Source organism: Herpailurus yagouaroundi, unplaced genomic scaffold (assembly GCF_014898765.1).
Source record: "Herpailurus yagouaroundi ecotype Mexico unplaced genomic scaffold, PumYag 28, whole genome shotgun sequence".
NCBI classification, from domain to species: Eukaryota; Metazoa; Chordata; class Mammalia; order Carnivora; family Felidae; genus Herpailurus; species Herpailurus yagouaroundi.
In genome coordinates this window covers 127,525,291-127,537,814 of record NW_024412376.1, presented here as the reverse complement: position 1 = coordinate 127,537,814, position 12,524 = coordinate 127,525,291, and the positions used below count along the sequence as shown (strand labels likewise).

Below are 12,524 nucleotides of genomic sequence, written 5' to 3'. Positions count from 1 at the left end.
TTAAAAACATTTTAAAAAAGCTTTTATCAACACAGAATAAATGACTATTGCCATCAATATACACTTTTTTTTTTTTTTTATGAAGTAGTATTCTGTTTGCACAGGTTAATTTTTGGAGTTTCTGGGCTCAGATCACATAAAACAGTTTAAAAAAAAATAGTCCCAGGCTTAAAAAAAAAATAGGTGAAATTAAATATCACCTATTGCCACATAGAAACATCAAGGAGATCACTTTTCTCGTAACAGGATTTAGGTGTTAGAAATATATTCTTTGGTAACATAACTTCTCATACAGATTCTCATTCTACATATGGTTACTATACATTCTCACTTATTTGAAATGTAATTTCTTTCCCAGTGAATTCTGGACAGAAGGTGGGGGGAGCAGGGAGATAATTCAGAATGGTTTACCCACTGGTCCCGTGGGGCTGTCCATGAAGCAGGAACAGGTACTGATCAGTCAGGAGGATGCTGAACTGAAACAAGTGCATCCTTACTGGTTTCTAAATGAGCTGAGTATTTGTGATGGAAGAGTTACTTTCAGGTAATAGGACGACACTTCATCACAGAGATAGAATTCAGCAAACCCTGGGAAATTTTAGACTGCCGTACTTTGCAAGTTGAATGAATTACAAGCTCATTCACCAAAAAGAATGCCTGCACTCGCCTAACTCTAGGCAAATGATGATACACTCCTATGTTCGGCACCAGTGGTTTTCCCTTCCTACTCGCTGCAACATGACTGAAACAATGTTGCCACATGCCCTGCACCCACTGGAAGCCCAACACACACTGGCTAAATAAATGAACCACCACTCCTGAAAAAGAAAGATACTTCCAAAGCGTATGTGTACCGTGAGGGTGTATCGACACAAATTTTAAGGTGCACAAATGTTAGTTTAATCCGTGCGAAAATAAGCACTGATGGTCTCCGTCGTAGGAATAAAGATCAGTTCCTTGCCGTGCTTGGTCCTAAGTTACTACTTAGTTGTGCAGCAGAGTCACTCTTCTTCATGGGTCAAAGTAGAATTTTTCCTCCAAAATATGAAAAGCAAGTGAAAGAGCCCCTGACCTGAGACTAGTATGGGCCTCAGTCTATACATCTGTAAAATTCATCTGTAACATAAAACAAATGAAGGTTTTTGACCAGATTCTGGGCTGGGTGCTCTGGGATAAATTAATAGCTATCTACAATTAATTTACAATCTAACAGGGTTAGGCTAATATGCGAATAACGGTAATATAGCGTATATTAAGTGTAAGGTAAATATTATGTGCACTGTACAAAGGACTGCTGTTACTCAAAGAAGGGAAAGGTCACATCTGCTTGAGGTAATGGAGACAAGTCTCTTTGGAGAAAACAACATATGATGGGCTTTTACAAAGATGGGTTAGTAATAGTGTCATGGACTGAATGTTTTTATCCCCTCAAAATTCATATGTTCAAACACCAACCCCCAATGTGATGGCATTAGGAGATGAGGCCTTTGGGTAGTGGAGGGGCCTCATGAATGCGATGAGTGCCTTTACAAGAAGAGGCCAGGGATCTAGCTAGTTCTTTTTTTTTTTTTTTAACCATGTGAGGACACAGCAGGAAGAGCTACCAGGGAGAGAGGCCTCACCACACAAGGAACCAGCTGGCACCTTGATCTTGGGCTCCCTGGCCTCTGGAAGTGAGAAGCAGATTTCTTCAGATGCCCAGCTTCTGACATTTTGTTATAGGAGCCCAAGCTGACCAAGACAGAATTTCAGGGAAAAGGACATAGAAGATAGGAAAGAAATGTGGCACAGAAATGTGGCAGGAAAACACAAAACATGTTGAAGGGAAAATTGGCCTGGTGTTATTAAGCAGAGAAGGCAGCAAACTCTGAGTCTGCACAGAATAGCACTTTTTAAATAATACAGTACAATCATTCCTTAATCATTCCAAAAGCTTATATTCAATACGCTCTGTCTGCATCTGAAGTTCTTAAAAAAGATTTGGCCTGGGTGGCTCAGTCAGTTAAGCCTCCGACTTCAGTTCAGGTCATCATCTCACAGTTTCTGAGTTCGAGCCCCATGCCGGGCTCTGTGCTGACAGCTCAGAGCCTGGAGCCTGCTTCGGATTCTGTGTCTCCCTTTCTCTCTGCTCTTCCCCCACTCGTGCTCAGTCTCTCTCTCTCTCAAAAATAAATAAACATTAAAAAAATAATAATAAAAAACAAAAAAAAGATTGGCCATTCAAGTGGCAAGCATTAGTTATTTGGAAAGATAATTTATGTGACAGTGTTAGAGGTATTTCTATACCTAGAATTTTATTAGCATTTACTTTTCCTTCTACATCATCTGGAATATACCATGTTGAGATGACACACCACACTTCTTAGTTTAATGCCCTCACTTTTCATTACTTTATACCTATATTTGGTTGTCATTTGTTATTGAATAACAATTACAAAATAGACGTTTTACCTGTAATTATTAACATATACTACATGCTGAAATTTTCTAATAGCACTTAGATTTCATGAAGAGAGTGCTTTTGGGCTAATGGAATGGATTCCACTGTTATATGTACATTGTGAGACTCAAATTTTCTTGAGCTTTATCTTATTACACAATGATGTGTGTGTGTACACACACCACACACACAATTACATTCAAAGATTCATTTCCTGGGGCGCCTGGGTGGCTCAGTTGGTTAAGCATGTGACTTCGGCTAAGGTCATGGTCTTGCCGTTTGTGAGTTCGAGCCCCACGTCGGGCTCTGGGCTGACGGCTCAGAGCCTGGAGCCTGCTTCACATTCTGTGTCTCCCTCTCTCTCTGCCCCTTCCCTGCTCATGCTGTGTCTCTCTCTGTCTCAAAAATAAATAAAACATTAAAATAAAAAATCAGAGATTCATTTCCTGTAAGGAGTAATCTCTGTCATCCATGAACTGGTATGTAAACTATTACAAATACTAGAAGAAATTCCTCTGTGAAGGTTTCTCTAATAAATACAAGTGAAGAAAGTAATCCCTTGGGGCGCCTGGGTGGCGCAGTCGGTTAAGCGTCCGACTTCAGCCAGGTCACGATCTCGCGGTCCGTGGGTTCGAGCCCCGCGTCAGGCTCTGGGCTGATGGCTCAGAGCCTGGAGCCTGTTTCCGATTCTGTGTCTCCCTCTCTCTCTGCCCCTCCCCCGTTCATGCTCTGTCTCTCTCTGTCCCAAAAATAAATAAACGTTGAAAAAAAAAAAAAAAAGAAAGTAATCCCTTAACAGCTCAGAGTGTAATTTGTACACATTCCAGAGAAGAAAGGAGCAAACTGAGCTCTGAAAGTTTGTCGTGACATGAAACACATCAGCCTGTTCTGTTTTATCTTCCTGATATTAACATCATTGAAGGGGAAAAAACCCTCAAACAACTCTAGGATTGGATTCTCCCTTTAATTCAGAAAGTATTTCACCTATTCAAATTAACTCCTCATCTGGAGAAGTTAACAGAATTATGGTTTTACTTCATTATCTTGGTGTTTTCATGCCTTTTTAAAAAGGGCAATTTGAGGTCATTTGACACTCTCTGGCATACGAGGGAAAAACAGACTAGGCTAGCATACCTAACAGAAACAAACTCGTACTATTCTCCTTGGACAGCCATTCTTTGGTGATAATTGTAAAGTTAACAGAACTGTTTCCAAATGAAATCCTATGGCTTATGAATATCTACTTCATCCTTATTCACTTGTGTCAAAGCTTACAGTGAAAATGAAACCCACGACTGGAAAAGGAAATAAACCTAGTACAGTGAAGTGTTTTTCCTTTATGAAAAAAAAAGTATCATCAGGAACTTTACAGTGTCTTGGAAACAAGCCATCAAATATAGTTGGATGAGTGACCGTCCCACCTGAAATAACAGTTTCCAATATATATATGGAAATATATGTGAATTTTCAGTTTATCTCCAATAAATATAAATATGACATGAATTTCTATCAGTAGTTTACTATGATTATAGCTATTTTAATAACCAAAAATAAAAGACTTCCCATTTGTCAAGTAAACAGAATTATGACACACAACCCTTAACCTCACTGCTTTTGTTAGGAAGGTATTTCTAGTACTGGGCTGTTTTCCGTGGTTTCTAATGAGACCTTTTCACATGCTATGATCCAAACCAGACACAGTCGATAGGTTATTAACAAGGAATTAAGGCTCACTTAACAAGCTTCCCAGCAACCGAAAAGGAATACAGGCTACTTAAGGTGCATCTCTAAATCGGTCCAGTCTCTCCTAGAAACATTTGTAAGTTTCATGCACTCTTTCAGGCCCCCCTTATCTCATCTAAGGTTCTTCTGGTTTATCTCCTCTTGGCCTCCTCCCACCCACCCTCCACACTTCTCACAGAGACCTCACCAGAACACAAACCAGACTGGATGGACCCTCTCCTGATGACAGGTGCCTAGACTGCAAGCTTCATGTGGCAGGTGCAGAATCTACTTTCCGTATTCCACACCAAAGAAGAGATTTCAAAACGCAGACTCAATCAGATCATGCCCCTCTTCTGCTCAAATGCTCCGACGGCTACCTGCTCTGTGGCTGCAGGATCTGCCCACCCCTCTCCTCGTCCGTCCTCCCGGCTCCTGTTCACTGCGATCCAGCCCCACAGGCCAGCTTGCTCTTCACACACACCGTGGCCTTTTTAAGTGCTGCTCCCTCAGCCTGGGACTTCCTCCCTCCACATCTCCTCGTCACTGAGGCTTCACTTCAAGTGCCGCCTTTTCTCCCTCACCGATTCCACATTTCTGTTAGATTTTCTTAGTACGGCTAAGAGGGTGATGAGTTTCTGATGTATTTATTTTGTCTTACCTGCTTATCATATCTTTTACTACAAGTAAGCTCCATAAAACCAGGAGGCTTTTCCACATGGCACCACATGCCCAGGGCCTAGAATAGTGACCAGCATGCAGTAGGGGCTCCATGGGTATCGGTGAAATCACCGAATGCTTGCATGACCTGTATTCTCGTTTAGGCATCTGGTACAGTGCTTGTCATGTAACAGGTATCTCTTCAATGACAATTCATGACTTGTGATCATTTTGAGATAAAGTCTACGTCTTCAATATGGCATGTAGGACCCTTCTCGTCTTAGACCCTACCCATCTCTTCTCCTCCTCCCATTTTATTCTTCAGAAGTACTCAATGTCCTGCGGTTACCTGAACATGCCATATTATTTCGCGCTGCCCTGTCCTTCCACATGGTGTCCCTCTGCCTGCGATGTCCCCATTGCCGGGACTGCCCTTTACCACCATCTCCCTGGTATACAGATGATCAGTCTCTCCTGAGTTTTCACAAAGCCCCGAACATGCTGTTATTATGTTTCTTGTACTGGAATGGAATGCTTTTTTTTTTTTCCTTTTCTTTTTTACACCTTCTCTATCTCTCTCAATTGACAATTCCCTCTCTGAGAGTGAGGGTCACCATGCCTTATTCATCTTTCTAGCATCTAATTCAATGCGTGGCATCTAAGAGAATCTCAATATTTGTTGAATTATCTAAACTTAAGCCATACTAGGCATATACTTAAAATGCCAAAAAGAGGCGCCTGGGTGGCTCAGTTGGTTAAGCATCCAACTTCAGCTCAGGTCGTGATCTCATGGTTCGTGGGTTCAAGCCCCACATCCAGCTCGGTGCTGACCGCTCAGAGCCTGGGGCCTGCTTTAGATTCTGTGTCTCCCTCTCTCTCTGTCCCTCCTCTGCTCACGCTCTGTCTCTCTCTTTCTCTCTCTCTCTCTCTCAAAAATACACAAACATTTAAAAAAAATATTTTAAATGCCAAAATGCCTTCATTTCAGACTATGTTTACTGGTAAAAATATAAAATACACTATAAGCTTAATAAGAACATGAGAATTCAACTAACTAAAATAATGAGATCTAGTAATTACATTAATTTGGTTAATACTGAAAAAAATGTAGTATTTCCCTAATACTTACCAAAGCATAAAAGCACATATGACAGAACTATAGCAATTATAGTTAAAAAAAAAAAAAGAAAGAAAGAAAAAGAAAAAAGAGTATAATAATCTTAAGGGAAAAAAACCACCAAGAAAACAAATACTTACTTATTTTTGGTCAGTCATTATCTTGGGATCTGGCTTACTTCTCACAGGCCTTTCCAAAAATCGTAATACTAGTAGTTCCAACGTCTTTTTTAAAAAGGTTTCATTTAACCAACTGCTAACACAGCTGGCCTGAGGTCTGAATCCCAATCATAGCACCAATCACATAAACCCAAACACAAAGCAAAAAGAGAAGAAAAAATAAAAGCCGTCCTTCCAAGAAGATACAGCACCAGAGAAGATGCTCACCACCCCAGAGAAGCATCTGTCCATTGACATTGACCTCAATCACACTCTGCAGCACAAAATGCTCATTAAAAACACTCAAGATTATTTATAACCTGTGGGTCATTTCCTTAATCGGCCAACTTTTTTTTTTTTTTTTAAATCATCAGATTTGACTATTTCATTTAAAACAACCCAACAGGTTAGAAATACTGGAAACAAATCAAATAATTAGTGCATCAGATGAAAACCCTTTTGAAAGAAAAGCAAGGGATGTAACAGAGTGCTAAAAGGAGCCCAGATTGGCCAGGCACCAGCCCCCATTTCTCCCCACCTCAGGCAGCTGGCTGTTAGCATTGTCTAGAGAAGCCTCCAAACTTGGGGTCTCATCTCTGATTTGAAGCACTTCTTCTGTTGAGACGCTGCCAGTGGAATCTTGAGACTGAACAAGTAGATCGGGATGGTCTGGCAGTGTTTCGTCTGCAGTAGGATCACTGTTTAACTGCAAGGAGAAACAGGAAAATAAGGAAGTCATCCGCGAGCCAGTGATGGTCACAAAAGCCACACCGCCTCTGTATCTTATTTTGGGGGCTCAGTTAGAAAGAGCCTGACTTCCTAAAATTACCTCCCCCCCTCCCCCCACTCTGTGACAGAATCGATGCTGTTAATATGAGCAGCTAACCCAGCAGCATGAGCTGCATCCATTCATGCAGGTTAAGCTTCGCTAAACAAAAACTACCAAAGTGGAAGACCTCCGCATAACTACGTTCATCGTGAACCCAAATTCACTTTTTATGGTAATATGTTGTGTTTTCAGCCGGTGTGAACATTGGTGAGGACGGGGGCTCTCTCCCTCCCTGTGGCTCCAGGGCCCGGCAGGCAGTGCTTTCGCAAGAAGCAGCGTTAACCGGGGGGCAGGCACGTTAAGTCTGAACAGGCTGTTCACTTCTCTAAGCCAAAATATGACAAAACTTCAGTCAGCCAAGAAGAATTAGGACAATAACGTTGTTGTAATGGCAGTCTGTCATTAGTGGGTTTATATTCTTGGAAAAGAATCAGAAAAAAAGGGAATACTAGAGTTTTTCCTTTTATAAGCAGGGTTATAAATTCTTCACTGTCAGTAACATAAATCATCAAGTTTCTGATTCAGAGTAGGTAAAGGCAAAAACCATCATTCCCCCTGTGAAGAGGAAGCAACTTTGAATTTGTTTTTTTAATTTTGTTACCACTAGGACTAGGGTTGGCCTTATAAGGAGATAGTTCTTTTCTTTTTTTCTCTCTCTTCTTTTTTTTTTTTTTTTTAGTTTTCATTTTTATTTAAATTCTACTTAGTTAACATGTAGTGCCATATTGGTTTCAGGAGCAGAATCTAGTGGTTCATCACTTCCATACAATACCCAGTGCTCATCCCAACAAGTGTCCTCCTTAATGCCCATCACCCATCTAGCCCCAATCCGTCTACCACCTCCCCTCCAGCAACCTTCAGTTTGTTTTCTGTCCTTAAGAGTCTCTTGTCATTTGCTTTCCCTCTCTTTTCCCTTCCCCTCTGTTCATCTGTTTTATTTCTTAAATTTTACACATTAGTGAAATCATATGGTATCTGTCTTTCTCGGACTTATTCACTTAGCATTAATAAACTATATAAATGGCAAGATTTCATTCTTTTTGGTGGCTGAGTAATATTTCATTGTATATATATACCACATCTTCTTTATCCATTCATCAGTCGGTGGACATTTGGACTCTTTCCATAATGTGGCTATTGTTGATAGTGCTGCTATAAACACTGGGGTGCATGTGCCCCTTCGAATCTGTCTTTTTGTATCCTGTGGGTAAATACCTAGTAGTGCAGTTGCTGGGTCATAGGGTGGTTCTATTTTTAACTTTTTGAGAAGCCTCCATGCTGTTCTCCAGAGCGGCTGCACCAGTTTGCATTCCCACCAACGGTGTTAAGAGGGTTTCCCCTTTCTCTGCATCCTCACCAACATCTGTGGTTTACTGTGTTGTTAATTTTAGCCACACTGACAGGTGTGAGGGGCTATCTCATTGTGGTTTCGATTTGTATTTCCCTGGTGATGAGTGATGTTGAGCATCTTTTCATGTGTCTGTTAGCCATCTGGATGTCTTCTTTGGAAAAATGTCTATTCCTGTCTTCTCCCATTTCTTAACTGAATTATTTATTTTTTGGGTGTTGAGTTTGGTAAGTTCTTTATAGATTTTGGATACTAATCCCTTATCAGATATTTACAAGTATCTTCTCCCATTCTGTCGGTTGCCTTTTAGTTTTGTTGACTGTTTCCTTCATTGTAAAGAAGCTTTTTATTTCGATGAGGTCCCAGTAGGCCAGTTTTGCTTTTGTCTCCCTTGCTCTGGAGACGTGCTGAGTAAGAAGTTGTTCCGGCCGAGTTCGGAGGGGTTGGTGCCTGTGTTCTCTTCTAGGATTTTGAGGAGACAGGCAGTTCTTTCCCATGGCTCTCATGGGAGCAAACCTCTGTTAAGCATTTATTGTAGGCTGGGTGGCCTTCCTCCTCATAAAATTCCCATGAGGCAGACACTATCCAGAGTCCAGTTTTAAAGGGGAAGTTAGGTAGGTTGACCACAGTTACACAGAAGGTTGGCGGCACAATGCCACGGTCTGGCTCCACGGAGGGCTGGTGCCTCCTTCAGTCACTGTTGCCAGTAACTCGATTAAATGAAAATAGTCCCAAGGAGGACGAAGCGTTAGGTGGCATGGATGTGGAGGCAGACGGCTTGGTTCCAGCCTACTTAACTAGTAGCTATGTGTCCTGGGACAAGTGGCTCGTCCTGCAGAATTGCGATAACCGTACTTACTTCATGTGGTTGGGGGGGCGGGGCGTTCTGCAGACTAATAGATGCCAAACACCCTTCACAGAGGCTGGGGCATGACAAGCATCCAGTGAGTGGTAACAGTTGCTGTTATTATCATCAGTTGCTGTTCATCATTTAACACTTACATGAGGGTTGACTGAAAGACATCGTGGGACAACAATGAGATGCCCAAATTGGAGAGGTGACCGGAAGCCACGTGCAAACTGGCAACTTCCCATTTTGTTTACAGCCAGAGCAGCCCCTGCCACTCAACACTGCGGCCAGCGCTCCACCAGCCGACTGAACGTGGAGCAAACAGGGGCAAAAGAGAGGGCATGGCTGGGCTCAGTGTGAAAAGGGTATCCCTTGAGAGCTAGGTCAGTGCAGCCTGCTGGCAACACTGATTCCTATCTATGTGCCCCGCGGGGGCCCTTCCACACCTCCTTTCCTCCTGCCACCCCTTTCACTCCCACATTTCTGAGCAGGCAGACTAGCCTTGCGGGCTTCCTTTTCTCATGTTTCACTCACTCTTTAATCTCTGCCATGTAGCCTCTGGGCCACAAGTCGGAACCCCCACATATAACTGACCTGATCTCGAAAGGCACAAAGCTGTGCTCGATCTTTCCACGCCAACCAGCGAAGAAAAGTGGGTGGCGGATAAAGCAGTGTTGGTGTCCACACGGATACCAAAACTACGTGTCACTCAAGATGAGGACCTCTAGAAGTGTCCAGAGCGACTCGCCATCACTAGGAGAGAAGGTAACACTGTCTCAGCTGCTGAAGGGTGTGCGGCATAAACGTAAATGTTGAGTAATGTCATGAACAGCACGCTCCGTTAGCAATGCAACTCTGTATTTTCATTTCGGTGTGTGCGTTTTACCCAAAGTGAAATGAAAATCGGAAATTCCAGAGACAGTAATTACTAAGGTGGAAGTTAAGAGGAGAGTGAGACCAACTGTCGCTGTATGAGAAGGTAAGTGTGTACCATCTGCGTGCGGGACAGTATCTGGCTTGCTGTGAGAGCTGCTTCCTCTTCCGAGGACTCGTCCGTGTCTTCCTGGTTGGTCAGGTTCAGGCTGGGGGTGCTGCTGGAGCACTGGTACTCTTGGAGGGAGGGAGTGTCCCCTTTGTCAATACTGTCCAGTGAGCGCCTGCGGACTCCCCAGTTGAAATTGTCCATACTTTCACCCTGGAAAAGAAAGACATGATCTCTAAGGCCTCAGATACATGTGTATAAATACAGTAAACACAACACACCAGGAAAACATGTACTGAGATGAAAAATACTCAATGCATCATCATAAGCAGAGTTTCAATCAGCCCTTCAATTTCTCGAAACTTTTAAAACATCGTTAAATATTCATATTTAAAGAGATCACAATATTTGGTTGAGCCTGTTTTAACTAAATAATTTTCTTGACCTCCTATATTGTATGACTGGGGACCGACTAAACCTACTGTCTAGGCCATTTCTATTCTAATGCCCAAACACAAATGAGACCACGAAGAAGACGAATACATCACAGACAACGATACATAAACAATCCACAACACCAGGCTGCAACTTACCTGCAGTTCCTGGTTAGCAAAAAGGAAAACACACAGAATTAGAAAGAACGAAGACAAACATTTAAATATACGCTACACTTTTGGGGGAAAACTCTTTGTGATTTCTCAAACCCAAAGACTGATTCAAGCTCTGGATTAAGCTCTGAGTAGAAAGCCAACATGTGATTCAAATTACTTTTTTATGCAAACTATATTATGAAGAAGTCAGAGACAGACACTGAAAACAACATTTCTGTGATACACTTTGCAAACACGAACTTTCAGAAAATCTTCAAGATTTACATAGATTTAATACTTGATACAATGCAAAACTGACTTAAGGTACCCACATTCAGTTGACAACATACAGGGTCACAATTATTTTCGTCTAGAGAATGTTTCTGGCTAAACCCAGTGGCCATTTTTTACTATAAAATAGTCTAAAATCAAGATCAAAGCCATCAAAACATATCTTTTGACAAGTTCAAAAGGTCAAGAGGAAATAGGGCAGATTTCAATTTCACCCCACTTATGGATTTATAGAAGTTATGTTTCTGTTATTCTAAGCTGATCCTCCTTTTGCAAGGATATAATTCTTACACTCGCTCTTAAGCCCTGATATGACAAATGACAATGAGTTGGCCAGCAATATAGGATTTATTTGTGTTCCTTTACTCAAGAGGCACTGGCTAGGATAGAGGTTTTCAAATCCTTTTTTTTTTTTTTTTAAATAAAGCAAAGCAATACTTATTTCGAATGAAATTTAAAATGGAAGTCAACCATGCAAAGCTGATGAACTAAACCCAAGCCGCTCTGGCTCCAAAAGGTAACAAGGGGCTCTTTGCCTGCACTCTGGGTACAGCCTTGAAGTCTTAGAAACCCTGTAGGTCAAAGTTCGAAAAGCCACCTTCCTACCAGATATTTCAGTTATTATTATGTAGCACAGTACATAATAATGGCAACAGCCCTAAATATTTGTTTGGTGAATGAATGACTACACACGGGGAGCTTCCAAGGTTGGCAGGTATTTGGGGGGTATTTTAGAAGTTTAATTAACAGTTTCATTTGTTTTCTAGCAAAGTATTTCCTACTACCATGTTTTAAGCAAGACTATATTTAGGTTTTAAAGAATCTCTACTATTTGAATTGTCTAATGATGAGGCATACATGAACACCACCCACCCAAAGCACTATGACTTGAATTAAAGACAAAACTACATTAAGCGTCTTTAATTCAATTTGCCAAAGTTCTGTTCAAAATCCATGTTAATTAGTACCTATGTATTAGGGCGTGGGATAAACTTGGAAGCATTTACAGAGGTCTTAAAAAAAAAAAGAAGATAAAAAAGCAAACAAAATAAATAACTTTACCATTGCAAACATGTCAAGAGCCTGCCTGCCTTCACAAATTTTAAACTCTCAATTGAAAACAAATAACTGCATTAGAGTTTAGGAGCTGCTCATGCCCTTGTGGTCGGGCAGCAAGGCTCTTCAATCCATCAGACTTTCTTGGCTGATTATTCAAGTCAGTCCTACTTCTTACAACGTGTTTTTGAAACTGGGGATGTGAAATCAATTTTAGAGGATGGTGATCTGCCACTTTGGAAAAAAAAAAAATGAAAGACAATAGGAAATATCAGCGTGCATAACAGCATAGGGTAAGGCTGCATATTCTTTTTATTTTTTTTCAAGTAACCTCTACAGCCAGTGTGGGGCCTGAACTCACAACCCCAAGATCATGAGTCACACGCTCCACTGACTGAGCCAGCAAGGTGCCACAAGGCTGCGTATTCTTGAAACTTTCATTTTAAAGGTATGTGTATCTACTTGGATGTGATATAAAATG

The 12,524-nt window shown here is 41.4% G+C and overlaps 1 protein-coding gene across 11 annotated transcripts in view; it reads right to left on the bottom strand.

Annotated features, from left to right (window-relative positions):
• FRYL (FRY like transcription coactivator) overlaps positions 1-12,524 on the bottom strand; it is a 274,545-nt gene that overhangs the window by 19,556 nt on the left and 242,465 nt on the right. For 7 of the 11 annotated variants that reach the window (XM_040484078.1, XM_040484071.1, XM_040484087.1 and 4 more), the window contains 3 exons: positions 10,700-10,708; positions 10,116-10,319; positions 6,636-6,803 (listed from right to left, as the gene is read on the bottom strand). In XM_040484078.1, coding sequence (XP_040340012.1) covers positions 6,636-6,803; positions 10,116-10,319; positions 10,700-10,708 — 381 coding nt within the window. The remainder of the gene's footprint in view (positions 1-6,635; positions 6,804-10,115; positions 10,320-10,699; positions 10,709-12,524) is intronic. The other 4 variants (XM_040484026.1, XM_040484042.1, XM_040484056.1 and 1 more) reach the window with 1 other exon arrangement.